The sequence below is a fragment of the Sardina pilchardus genome, chromosome 13, assembly GCF_963854185.1.
Source record: "Sardina pilchardus chromosome 13, fSarPil1.1, whole genome shotgun sequence".
NCBI classification, from domain to species: Eukaryota; Metazoa; Chordata; class Actinopteri; order Clupeiformes; family Clupeidae; genus Sardina; species Sardina pilchardus.
The window spans coordinates 23040133-23054469 of NC_085006.1; the positions used below are offsets into that span (position 1 = coordinate 23040133).

Sequence of the window (14337 nt, forward strand, 5' to 3'; positions counted from 1 at the left end):
CAAAGACCAATGTGCTGGAAAATGGACGCCCTTCATTATTCACTCCATGCCCTAGTCACATACAAATCAAAGAAATCTCTCACACACAGACAAACAGAGCTAAAGAAAAAACTTTAGGGAATCTGGTCTTTCAGAAAACTAAAGATGACAACAAACTTGCTCTTTCTATAGAAGATGAGTCATTTCTGAAAATTATGGACGAACACATGTATAAAGATGAGGCCAACAGCTGGGTCGCACCTTTACCCTTTAGACACGCCCGGCCACGCCTTCCTAATAATAAGCCACTGGCTCTCAGTCGTCTTTCCTCTCTGCGCCGCACTTTGGAGAAGAAACCTACAATGAAGGAACAATTTCTAGGCTTCATGCAGAAAATCCTCGACAATGATCATGCTGAGGTTGCACCACCACTTCGAGAGGATCAAGAATGCTGGTATTTACCGACATTTGGTGTATATCACCCGAAGAAGCCTGACCAGATCAGGATTGTTTTCGACTCCAGCGCACAACACTATGGTGTTTCTCTTAACGATGTTCTGCTCACCGGGCCAGACTTAAATAACAGCCTGTTAGGTGTCCTGATCCGCTTCCGGAAGGAGCTAGTGGCCATAACAGCAGACATCCAACAGATGTTTCACTGTTTTGTGGTGAGAGAGGACCACAGAGATTACTTGAGGTTCTTATGGCATCGTGACAATGATCTCACAAAGGACATAGTGGAATACCGTATGAAAGTCCATGTCTTCGGCAACAGCCCCTCTCCTGCCGTGGCGACATATGGACTGAGACGAGCTGCCCGAGAGTGTGAACAGGAGTATGACACTGCTGCTGGGCATTTCATAGAGCGCAACTTCTATGTGGATGACGGGCTCATCTCACTGCCCACAGAAGCCGAAGCCATTCATCTTCTTCAGAGAGCACAGACCTTGCTATCGGAGTCGAACCTGAGGCTGCACAAAATTGCCTCTAACAGCCCTGATGTCTTGAAGGCCTTCCCCAAAGAGGATCATGCCAAAGACATAAAAGATCTCGATTTTGATGGAGAAACAACACACACACAGCGCAGCCTCGGGCTTACATGGGAAATTGTTACTGACACATTCAGCTTTCAGGTGTCAGAGAACGACAAGCCTTACACACGACGTGGTGTACTGTCAACTGTAAATAGCCTATATGACCCCCTTGGCTTTGCAGCACCTGTGACAATACATGGAAGGCTCTTGCTTAGGGAACTTTCAGTGGACAGCATGGAATGGGACTCACCTCTGCCTGAAAATAAGAGGATGGAATGGGAAGCATGGCGTAGTTCACTAAAAGACCTCAAGGAGCTCCATGTGCCTCGGACCTATACACCACAGTCTCTGTCAAAGGCTAAAGCCTACCTTACATTGCCAGACTTTGCAAAGATTTGGAAAAGATTTTTGAAAAACTACAGTCTCAGACCCTCTCACATCTAAAGACAATTCATTGAGGTTTTAGTCACAGTCTAGTCACAGGCCAGTCTCAGATTAGGATTTTGCAAAGACTGTGGGTCACTATTTACAAGACTGCTGCTAGATTCCTTCAAATTATTTCCATCGTGCAATAGGCTACACGTCATCATTCACAGGAAATCACATGATAGCCTACTCATATCAAAGTAATTTTTTCGCGTTTCTGCAGCATTGTTTGATGTGTGACATCACTAACAGATATAGAGCTGTTCTGTCACGTAGAACAACCGACTAATAAATTATAAGAAATGAAATAACAAATAATCATAAAGGCTACAGCTGTCGCCTATTTTGCCCCTTCCTGTTTCATGTTCGCGCAAGGTTACTATTGGTTTTTAATGTTCACGTCACTATTTGCATGAGCCACGACTGAAAAGACTTCCGATAATATCAAACATGTTTGATATTGTCGTAACGGCAAAACTAGAAAAAGACTGCCTCCGACGGACTTAAAACCGCTAAGATTGGCACCTTACACTAAACGATTCAGATGACGGGAGCGCGCTGCGATTTCAGTACAACTCCCAAGATTTCCGCCCGATTTTGGAAATTTAGTCGCCGACTGTTAAAACAGACCAAAATCGTGCAATGTAAGCCAGCCTTAAAAGAAAAGAGATCTGCATGTTTTCAGATGCATCCACCAAGGCTATTGGTGCTGTGGCCTACCTCAAGACCATCAGTGAAGATGGGGCCTGCCAGATAGGATTCATTTTGGGAAAGGCAAAGTTAGCTCCACAAGTAGACCTCACAATACCACGACTTGAATTGTGTGCTGCAGTGCTGGCAGTTGAGATGGCTGAACTCATTGTGGAAGAGATTGACTTTGAGCCAGACGCCATACACTTCTACTGTGATAGTAGAGTTGTTCTAGGATACATATACAATGAAACCAAACGCTTCTATGTGTATGTGCATAACAGAGTACAAAGAATAAGACAATTCACCAGTCCAGAGCAGTGGCATTATGTGTCTACTGAGCACAATCCAGCAGACCATGCTTCAAGGTCAGTGTCAACATCACAGCTGGCGAGCACTTCTTGGCTGACAGGACCAGCTTTCCTACGCAAACAGCATGACTTGAGCCCAACCAATCAGGACCCGTTTCACCTGATCGATCCAGATTGTGATGCCGACATCCGGCCTGAAGCAGCAACATACGTCACCCAAACAAGCCTAAAAGAGCTTAGCCCTGAGCGCTTTGAGAGATTCTCAAGATGGATCACCGTCTGTAAAGCAGTTTCATCTCTCATTCATGTGGCCCGTTCATTCAAGTCTGCTTGTGCTGGGAAAGACTCTAAATGCAAAGGATGGCATCACTGTAATCAGCACCCTACAGCTGATGAACTGTCACAAGCTACCAAAATCATCATTCAGTCTGTGCAAAAGGTGACTTTTCCTGAAGAGATCAAGGCACTATCTCAAAATAGCATGGTGTCTAAAAACAGTCCGCTTTCAAAGCTGAATCCCTTCTTGGATGAAGACGACATGATTAGAGTTGGTGGCAGACTAACTAATGCACAGCTGGGCAATAATGAGAGGCATCCCCTTATCCTACCTGGTGGCCATCACATCTCCTTACTTCTGATACGCCATCACCATGAGAGAGTCATCCATCAAGGGCGTCACTTTACTGAAGGTGCCATACGTGCAGCAGGACTGTGGCTAGTAGGTGGGAAGAGATCCATTAGTAAGGTGTTACACAAGTGTATCTTCTGCAGGAAGCTTCGTGGCAGTGTGGAGAGGCAGAAGATGGCAGATCTGCCTGAAAAACGTCTCTGTGTGTCACCACCATTCACTAACGTTGGATTGGATGTTTTCGGCCCATGGAGCATAACTGCCCGTCGAACCAGAGGTGGGCAGGCCCAGAGCAAACGTTGGGCGGTTCTATTCACCTGTATGAGCATTCGTGCTGTCCATATTGAAGTCATCGAATCTATGGATAGTTCAAGCTGCATCAATGCTATAAGGAGGTTTTTTGCCATTCGAGGCCCAGCAAAGACGCTCCACTCTGATTGTGGCACTAATTTCATTGGAGCCAGCAAGGAGCTTGGATTTGATAAGGTGATGGAAGAATCAAGTGTCAAAAGCTTCTTCAGCCAAGAAGGCTGTACATGGCAGTTCAATCCCCCCCATGCATCTCACATGGGAGGGGTTTGGGAGCGCATGATAGGAGTGGCTCGTAAAATACTGGACTCCATGTTGATGCAGACTAAGATAGCTCTTTCACATGAAGTCCTCTGCACCTTGATGGCCGAAGTGTCCGCCGTCATGAATGCCAGACCGCTTGTCCCTATCCAAACTGATCCAGACATGCCTTTCCTCTTAACACCTTCCACATTGCTTACTCAAAAGAGCGACTTTCTGTTGCCGCCTGGAGACTTTGGCGAAAAGGATCTCTACAAAAGACAATGGATGCAGGTGCAGAATATGGCCAACAGGTTCTGGAACAGGTGGAGAGCAGAGTACCTCCAAACACTGCAACCGCGTCGAAAGTGGCTAGATGAGCAGCGCAACATTCAAGTAGGTGACCTCGTCCTACTGCGGGATGCTCAAGCAGCTCGCAATACTTGGCCCATGGCAGTCATCACAGCTGTTTTCCCTAGTCAAGATGGGAAAGTCCGGAAAGTAGAGTTAAAGGTGACAAAAGAAGGAGCCATCAAGACGTTTCTGAGGCCTGTGTCAGAGATCATCTTGCTGATGGGAAAAGAAGAGTAAACGTATCCTTTTCTTGTTGATTTGACATCTTACAGATGCCAGACGGGGAGTGTTCTGCCTCTGGCAATTATAGTTTTAGTTACGCAGTTTAGTGCCATCTAGTGGTTCCTTTTGATATGCAGTTGTTATGACAGCCTCACTGTATTGTTTGATTTATGACCATAGCCATAGCAACAAGGACAACCATTTTTGATATTGTTAAGCAGCAGATGTGTGTTGAGTTTTTGCTGAATTGTTATCTTTCAACATCCTTTGTGTTTAAGCCTTCGACAAGCATCGTCCGTAAGTTTAATAATTGCTTACTTAAAGTAGATTATACATTTTGTGAAATTATTGGGTAGTTTCTCATAATTCTATCTTTATTTGATAATTCCATGCTGCCTTCTGTTTACTGATCAGCTACTGCTGGATGCCTTTTCACTGGTGTTAGCTTATAGTATATTTCTTAAATATAGAATACTGAATACATGTATTGTATCATTTTCAGTTTTACTCATTATTCATTAAAACCGGAGCTTGGAGGCTAAATCCTGACTCGTGAGTTTTCTTGAAGGAGTTAGGCTGGCTGTCAAACTGTGTTCGAAACACACAGAGAGGACAGTACAACGGGTATATCTATACTGTAGGTAGAATGGCTTCATTTAGTCAAAGACATACAATATTGTTATTAATACATTATCATTGCCTTGCACTATGTTTATATTTAATCACAAACCTCAGTCTACACACTGAGATTGCATTATTCCCGTTCTCTTTTCAATTGTATTTTGCATTTTGTGCCTGTTGAGGTGTCCACAACCATGGCAACCTTGATAGGGACAAGGAGGTGGATACTCTCAGCCGCATTCCCCCTCCGGACAATTGCATAGTGTCTATTTATTTGCAAATGTACATACTGTGATAATTCTTATACATAGCCTTATTCTACTACCCTTCATTCTGACTGTTCTGTTTGCTATTATTTCATGCTTTATTTGTTTGAGTGTTATACTTTGAGAGCAAAGTTAACCAGAGTAAAATTCCTTGTGAGGCCAATAAAGCTGATTCTGATTCTGAATGCCTAACAGTATTACATGTTTACCATGGTTTGCCCCAGAGGTCTTCTGATGGTGTAGATTCCATTTTCATTTATATCTGTTGCTTGACGCAAAGATGACCTCTCCACAGATCCATGTGTCTCATACGCTATCTCGAGCCAGTCTCTGTTCTTGCAGGAGTCTCTCTAAGGAGAAATACAATGTTAGGAAAAATACTCACATAAGATAATCCATTTTCACCAATCTCACAAGACATGGTTATACATCATTTCATTTGTACGTCAATAAGAGGTGCTACTAAATTCTCACAATTATATAAGTCATAACACAATACAAATCCATTGGTTCATATACAAAGCACTAGTTGAGGTTGTTTTCTGTTGTTGTGATTTGGCAAACGCACTTCAGTATTAACACACCCATAGAATAATATGTACAGCAGCCCCATACCTACCAGCTTTTCCTCAAGTGTTTGGTCATTTTGAAGTTCTGACTGAACGTCTGCGACTGCATCGCTGAATTCAGTGAATCCAGACTTTTCAGTTAATCCATAAATGAGGGGTGCAGCAGCAGAAATGGCATCTCTGAAGTAGCACACTTTGTCAATATCCAGAGCATTTTCTCCAGCAGAGATCGACGCCAGCTCCACAAATGCAGATAGCTCTCCAGTGTCTTTAAAACAAAGGCAAAATAATAATTTTCTTGATGTGTTCCTTGAAACTGAAATTGGGTTTAAATATTACACCAATATATTCAAATTATGTAATTACATCAACCCTTTCATAATTACTTAAATCGTGTGGCTGTCTTGGAGAAAAAGCATTTGTCTTGTATAGTCTTACAAAATTTGCTTATTATTTGGTCGGTCCAATAAAAGGCAAACTGATTCTCTAAAGGTTTGCACAATACCTGCACAATAAAGATACCCATACCTTTTATGATCTCTTTGATCCAAGATATGAATCCTTTTTCCACGCATAGGCTTAGTTCCTTCAGGAAATTGATGACATTGGGTGGAAATCTCTTCACTGTTTCTCCTGCTTTGTGCATCTCTAGTGTCAGATCACACAAACACGTATGACTCATTACCTGTTGAAGTAAAACAAAATGGGTAGATTTATTCAAATATATCTGAAAGGAAAATATATAAACACTCTATATTCACAGACATAGCTAAAAAGCAGTATAGTGTTTTGGTCAAAGCTACAGTATGTAATCAGCATGCCAAAACATGTTAACAGTTCAGTTGCCACTGATAAAAGCTTGTTAGCATGCTGAATGCCATCTTTTGGCTATGTTGGGTTGTGCTTTTCCTATACTGGGTAAACCCAGCCTAATCTGCCAGCGATTGGATTTCGCCCTGCAGCTCAGAAACCTCCACATTTTTCTATCCTGCTTCCGTAACAAATCTGTGGGGATCAATCGCACACTGGCTTATCCAGCTGGTGCACCCCGATCTTTGGTCTGATTGGTTGAAGGACTATCCAAATGCTTACAGAGTCATTTGAACTTTGCCTGTTGATCACGTCACTTGTGCAGTAGAAAATACAAAGCAGGCTCCTCAGACAAATGTTCAATCTTTTCTCAAAGATTGAGCTTGGTCTGGTGACAGCCAGACCAGGCTTTCTCTACATTTCTGCAGACCACAAAACTACATGGTAAATAGTCTGTGACTAGCAAGACCGATGTGTCTTTCTTTCTTAAAGGAGAAATCCGGCCATATGGAGCTCAGTTCAGATCGTCTTCGTTATGAACTTGATGAACAGAGGGAAACAGGTAGGCTAACAGCTAGGCTACAAACACAGGATTTATACTGTTCCTTCACAATTATTGGGTTGAACACGCATAGAGTCATTTTAAGTCTGTTAGAAGGTAATAAGGTGCAATTTAGAAAATGCCCTCATAGCAGAGTTTCTAAGTACTTCCCGTCAGATAGCACCGATTTTTCTCACATTACGCTAGACCGTCAGTATTCCATGAACATGATCAACTGAGCTCCATGTTAAAACTGGCTGGATTTCTCCTTTAAATGACCATGGTGCCTCCAACTTAATTCAATCAAAATACCAACAAAAGTTCTGGAGCAACGGGAACATCAACAACAAACAATGAGTCGATTCCCCAACCCACAGAGTCTGTGTCACTTCGAGTGCTAAATCTAGTAAAATCTAGCTCTATAAAGATCTATAAACGTGAGAAAACTGTGTGTCTTCAACTATTCAACCGACCTTCACAATTGTCTGGTAAATCTTGATTTCAACAATATGGTGACCAAAAGAATCAAGACAAATAAGGTGCCTTTCTTAATTCTAGCCTATTTAAAATTAGCCTTGGGGTTGCTTCAGTTCACCCTCACACACTCACAACACTCATATTGGCAATGCACCTATAGAATTGACATAAAAGGCATTCCATTAGAAAGGAGAATAATAGGCAAAATGTAACATACTTGAAGGTTTCCAATAGCACAGAAATCTCCTTTTAGACCAAGACTGTCCTTGAGATCATTGACCACTTTTGCATTCTCAACCGCAGAGCAAAGCTCTTGGTACCATTTAATGTGTTCCAATGTATTTTCAACCCAACCAGGTTTGGAGTCCTCCCTGAAAAATGTGTTCATGTGGTCCAATTCCTTCATAATATGGACCTCTTTCTTCAGGAATTTCCCCATTTTATCCACCAAGTCTTCAAGAGTCATTGACAGGTTCATCAGCATTTCATGGGAATGCTTGAATTCCTCTACTGCTGGTTGATAAATTAGACTGTAGACTTGATTCAGTGGAATTAAAGATACTTCCTCAAATTCTGATAAGTCAACATCTTTTGCTATCTTCCTCCAAATCTGTTTGAAATATGTGCTATCAGATAGAACACCAATATTATCAAACATCTCGATGTTGAACTCTTCTGACTCTTCTGATTTTAGGGACAGCTTTTCCATCATGTCTTTCAGAGAACCACTTTTCTCAGTGGTCAAATCCAATGACATTGTTGATTTAAGTTGCAGTGATTCCACTTAAACAAAAGAGAGTTAGGAAACAGAGATTCAGTTCAGTATTCAGTAGGGATGGGCATAATTAAGGATTGATCATTAAGAATTTTGTTGATTACATTTGTAATTGATTAAACTATCCTAGGTTGCATAGTGAAAGTCTAGAAACAATGAAATGAATTGCACTGCGTGGCAACAACTAAACATTTTACAAGCCGGGGGAAATGTATGACGGCATTCTCAGTTACCTGCGAGTTTCCGTTTTGATTTCAGTACACTACAACAACATGTATGGTTATGGTTACCGTAAATCCTTAAATTGTGGCCGGGGTCTTTTATTTACTTAGGATGCGCAAAGCACAGGCCTTTATTTGGGGCAGGCGTTTATTAGAGGCAGGTTTTTATTACTTGTTAGGCTACAGTTGTAGAATTTTATTTTAAGACATAAATTAAGGCTACTCTTAGAGTGGGCCAACACAACCGATCAGAAATCAGTTAGTGCATGGTAGGCTAATCAGGAACGTCATTTAGTAAATAATCTCAGTTTTAACAGACTTGGTTTATTGCAACTATTCTCAAGCACAATACATCACATGCAAGTCCAAAATCTAAGCAGTAGCTAGGCTAGATCAGCTGAAAGGGTCGCGGACTGAATTCCGCTTAAATAAATAAATAACAATTCATCAGTCTACAAACTTCCAAGCCCCTTTTATAACATACTATCTGAACCTGGTTCCGCACATGACCTGTCAACAGTTTTGAACATTCAACTAATCATATGCCTTTAGAATAGGATAGCCTATTTAATTTAAAATGTAACAACTTATCCAGCGTCGCTTAGGCTATTTGGCGGTGCGCGACACTAGTCTCTTGCAAAGATCTAGCCTGCTAGTGTAATAAGCTATGAAGGATACATGTCTTAAAAATATCGCTAAATAGGCTACGTGGAAACGGTGACAAAGTCATCTGTGGAATCTCAATGGCTGGACCTATCGATCGCGGCCATCAGAAAAAGTCTTCAGAGTTGACTCTCCCTCAGTTCTGGCACAGCGTTGTGCACAAATATCCTGACATGTTTTCTTTGAACGGTTAAATTTGAATGATTTGGTATTAACATTATATTCTTACTGGTGTAAACGACTTTTGGAAGGCAATTATTACCCCGGCTTATATTTGGAGACCGGCCTTTATTTGTCCGAATCGACCACGCCCCCGGCTGTTATCGGAGGCCCATAGAAATACAAATAGAATCCCGGCCATAATTTGAGGATTTATGGTATTCTATTTGCACCTTTGTCCAAGGCGAAGTACAACACGGCCATAACTCAAACTATGTAGGCTAGCCTATCACTTGAATAAATATAGCGGTGCATCCTGTAACGTTATTTAGCCTACCAAACTGGTAGAATCTCATTACGAGGAAGAGATATAGTCTGGCAGCCAAATGGCATCATTTAGGTGAACCTGGTTTTGTCGGTTAAAGTTTTTTTTTTTTTTTGCAGAATCTTGTAGACTAGGGGTACCTCTTTAAGATTTAGGAGGGTGCCCGGTGATATCCCTAGGGCAATTTCGTATATGAAGCCTTTATTGTCCAATGTATTGCTATTATTATACTACAGGTGAATAGGGTAAACAAATTAACAAGCAGATATCACTATGAAACTTCACCAGTTGATTGCTTCGATCAATATGAAAAATAAATGTATTACAAGTTTTCTGTAATTTAATGTTTGAATATGCAAATTAGGCATGGTATAATCAAATATGGTGATATATGTTGTGACGGAATGTGATATGCTGGTTTCAATAAACGTATAAGGGCAGCATATCATCTCTGAACTTGTAGATCCATTGGGTCATTTTCTCAGCTTGTTGAGCATTGCATATCCTCCATGCTAAATTTGAGTTAATGCTAGGTTGAAACTGAGCGCAATCAAAACAGAAACTCGCTGTAGCCTAACTGAGAATGGCGTCAAATATTGCCCCTGCCTGGTAAAATGTTTAATTGTTGCCACACAGTGAAATTTATTTAATTGCTTCAAGACTCACACCACGCAACAAACACACGTGGTAGTTTTGTATTTTCAATGCATTTTATAAAAATATTAATGATTAATCGATAGTTAATCGTTAATTTTCCCGACGATCGACTAAGAAAATTTCATCGAATGTCCATCCCTAGTATTCAGTTACAGACAAGCAGATAAACATATTAGCGCCCACACACACACACACACACACACATATTAGGGGTGTAAAAATTAACCGATACATTTAAAATGTCGAATCGGAAAACTAACATTAAAAGTTATGATACTTTAAAAATCATAAGACCGACCGTGATTTGCTAACACACCAGAGCGTCTAGCTTCTCCAACGAGGGTACTGTAAGTAGCGTAATTGCTGGACAGTGGCAGCAACAAACTAGTTGTCAAGTTTAGTGAAATGCAGATAACGCTGACGTTAACGTGTGTTGCAGTATCCTGAACGAAGACATACAGTATATTCTGTCGTAAGCACAAGCCTAAAAAACTAGCTTCATAGGTTACAACAAACACCCTTTGTCATCCTCCTGCATTCCCCTTTCCCCGTGTCTCCCCAAATGCTTCGGTGCCTTACTGTATGTTCGGTGCACGTCTGAAAGTTGACTGAGGAGGAGGGAGGGTAGTGGGGAGCGTACCTATGTTCCGGGTCCTATGTTCCCCGGGTCCTATGTTCCCCACTTTGTATGGGACCGGGGAACATAGGACCCTTTTTTTTTTTAAAAAGGGTCCTATGTTCCCCACTGTTCCCAAAAAGGGTCCTATGTTCCCCTCTTAGTATGGGACTGGGGAACATAGAACCCTTTTTCAAAAAAAGGGTCCTATGTTCCCCAGGAACATGTAGACCCACAAGCATAGCATGGAACCATTGTTTTTCGTTTTGATCCGTCGCCAACTCAACTGGACCCCCGTAAGGAGGGTAGAATGAAGAATATATCGTAAATAAATAAATGTTTTCCTTGAAACACAGGGGGCATAGGGACTCCTATGTTAAATTCCCATAGAAACAGGAAGATTTTTGATATGTTTTTATTTTTAAAGGCCAGTTATTTCATGGATCCAGGATACTATGCATCCTGATAAGTTTTACTTTGCCTTTGGAATCAAAATAGCCCCACATCACCACATACCCTTCACCATACCTAGAGATTGGCATGGTGTTTTTTTCAGTTATCCTAGGCCTATTAGCCTGTTTGATTTGCATTAAGCTCAATGAGTCATGTGGTGATGTGGGGCTATTTTGATTCCAAAGGCAAAGGGAAACTTGATCCATGAAATAACTGGCCTTTAAAAATTAAAACATATGTAAAATCTTCCTGCTTCTATGGGAATTTAACATAGGAGTCAAATAATTATGCCCCTGTGTTTTAAGGGAAATATTTAATTAAGGCATTAAGATACATTTTGAAAAGGGCATTTCATATTCCTCTTTTTAGTCAACTTTAGCATGGGGTCAAATACTTATTCTCCCCACTGTATACATGTATGTGTGTGTGTGTGTGTATGTGTGTGTGTGTGTGTGTGTGTGTGTGTGTGTGTGTGTGTGTGTGTGTGTGTGTGTGTGTGTGTGTGTGTGTGTGTGTGTGTGTGTGTGTGCGTGCGTGCGTGCGTGCGTGCGTGCGTGCGTGCGTGTGTGCCTGTATGTGTGCCTGCATGTGTGTGCATGTATCTTTATGTGTTTATGCATGCGTGTGCATAGTGTACAGTCGCTAAATGTACACATATTCATTTATTGTATGGTCCCTCAATTACACAAAACTTGGCATACATTCAGAGGGTGTCGAAATTTTCTGTGCAGTTTTGAACCTGTCAACCAAAGATACCTGCAATTACAATGCCTCAATTTTGCTTTTTCATTTCTAACCAGGTGGCTCTATACATGAAAAGAGTGGTTATGGGATGGGTTGATATGATCCTTTAAGACCAACATACAAAAAAAGGTGGTCCAACATGTCCAACAAGTTTCGTGCACCCCGGTCCCGGGAATCCTTGACGGACAATTGCGCATGCAAAAAATAAAAATAAAAAATCTGACTAAACCTGTACTGTAGGGCGGTCATAATAATTTTACCAACAAAAGCACAAACAATGCACAGTTAAAGTATCAGATAATTGAATTTAATTTCCCCTTGGGAATCAATAAAGTATCTATCTATCTATCTATCTATCTATCTATCTATCTATCTATCTAATACTCACTTACTCTGCCTCACAACAGGAGAGTCTTTCACCTACCACTCACAAAACATTTTACAATCAAAGAGGGATGCAGTGGGTGAGACTGGTAAAGTTCAGTTTCTCACAGCGGGGAACATAGAACCCTTTTTCAAAAAAAGGGTTCTATGTTCCCCGGGAGACCTGGGGAACATAGGACCTTTTTTCAGAAAAAGGGTCCTATGATCCCCTGTATGTATTGCAACCGGGGAATATAGGACCCTTTTGGGGAAAAATGGGGAACATAGGACCCTTTTTCTGAAAAAGGGTCCTATGTTCCCCGAGCGGGGAACATAGGACCTGGGGAACATAGGACCCGGGGAACATAGGGATGACCCCGTCCCGTGCCTACCTGTCATGTGTTGAACGCGGTTCTCACAACGTGCGTTAGTAGCCTCCTTATTTATGAAAGGTAATCCAGACAGACACTCTTTCCCAAGAGCTACAGCTACATCACATCGTTTTTAACTATTGTGATTGGTTCAGCAGCTAAGTATAGGGTGATATGAATGTACTGTATCTCTATTAATTGGCCGAGTGATTTCGTTTAGAGGCATTTGGCCACGTTCTTATTATCAAAATGTTTGTTCAGTCTTTCAATCCAGTCAATCAAGTCTTTTGGAAAAAATGTAATTAATGACATGCAATTGTAACTTTTCTCATGCCATTTAAAGTAGCAGAAAAAAAAAAATCTGCAGTATGGAAAATAAAATGAGATTAAGAACTATATTGCATTTTGGGGCCTATTACTGCATCGTATCGAATCGTTTCGCATCGTATCGAATCGCACTGAATCGTTCTGTATTAAACCGCATCGGCTGTGAATCATATCGTAGCTTTATGAATCGATACAAATCGAATCGTCTTAAAAGGGAGAGATTCACACCCCTAACACATATATATATATATATATTAGGGCTGGGACTCGATTAAAAAAATTAATCTAATTAATTAGAGGCTTTGTAATTAATTAATCGAAATTAATCGCATTTTAATTGTATATAAATATATGACCTGAGAACAGTGAGAAGTATTTTTTTTTCACATGGATTTTTAGTATAGCCTACTATTGGATAATGACTGAATACATAGGCCTAAGCTTAAGCAACAAAAATATTGTTTATTAATTCCAACAGTCCAACAGACCAGGGCAATTTTTGCCATAAAGTGTAGCAATACCATATTTAGAAATAGTACATTTTCAGAAATGCATGTAGCCTATAGATAGGTAGACCTTCTGTAAACTATAATACTGTGATATCCTGTTAATTGTGTCACCTGTTACCTTGAGTTGAGTTCATGAAATTGTTGTGTCCCTTTAAGGGGAACTGGGGGGCGGAGTTTACGTGTGTGCATGTGTGCTTGTATGCGGTTCTGAGTGTGAAGTTTCTTTTAGGTCTATGAAAGTTGGACATGGAATTAGGTGCGGTGGATTACTGTTATAAGCGTGAGTTGTGGCTGTAACAGCAACTCGGTTGCTATTTGTTTAATAAATAAAGCTCAGAGGTTTCCCTCAAGTGTCTGGAGTATCACAATACTTTGTCCACGCTAGCAGCTAGCTGCTTTATGTTTTGCACTGAGGTGATACCTGCGGTGATACGTCCTTGTTGCGTGCACAACCATGCTCTTATCTACGCTTCCATCCGTTCGTTTTTTGTAACAACATTTCCCATCCACGGGGCCAACCAACGCGGTCACATCAGCTTCTTTGTTCATGTTCACTGTGCCACTGTGGTTTGTTTTGCCTGAACCGAACTCATGCACGTTACTTGGTGCTCCAGTATAATCGGTCCGTCTGAAACTCATCCAGTGAGAAACGTTCCGCGGTGCAAAAATAAATAGGC

The 14337-nt window shown here is 41.1% G+C and overlaps 1 protein-coding gene across 3 annotated transcripts in view; it reads right to left on the minus strand.

The window, feature by feature from the left end:
- Positions 1-14337, minus strand: part of LOC134099536 (E3 ubiquitin-protein ligase rnf213-alpha-like) — a 104214-nt gene that overhangs the window by 40218 nt on the left and 49659 nt on the right. For all 3 annotated transcript variants that reach the window (XM_062552431.1, XM_062552430.1, XM_062552432.1), the window contains exons 28-31: positions 7695-8260; positions 6178-6334; positions 5700-5917; positions 5290-5430 (exon numbers count right to left, since the gene is read on the minus strand). In XM_062552431.1, the coding sequence (XP_062408415.1) occupies positions 5290-5430; positions 5700-5917; positions 6178-6334; positions 7695-8260 (1082 nt within the window). The remainder of the gene's footprint in view (positions 1-5289; positions 5431-5699; positions 5918-6177; positions 6335-7694; positions 8261-14337) is intronic.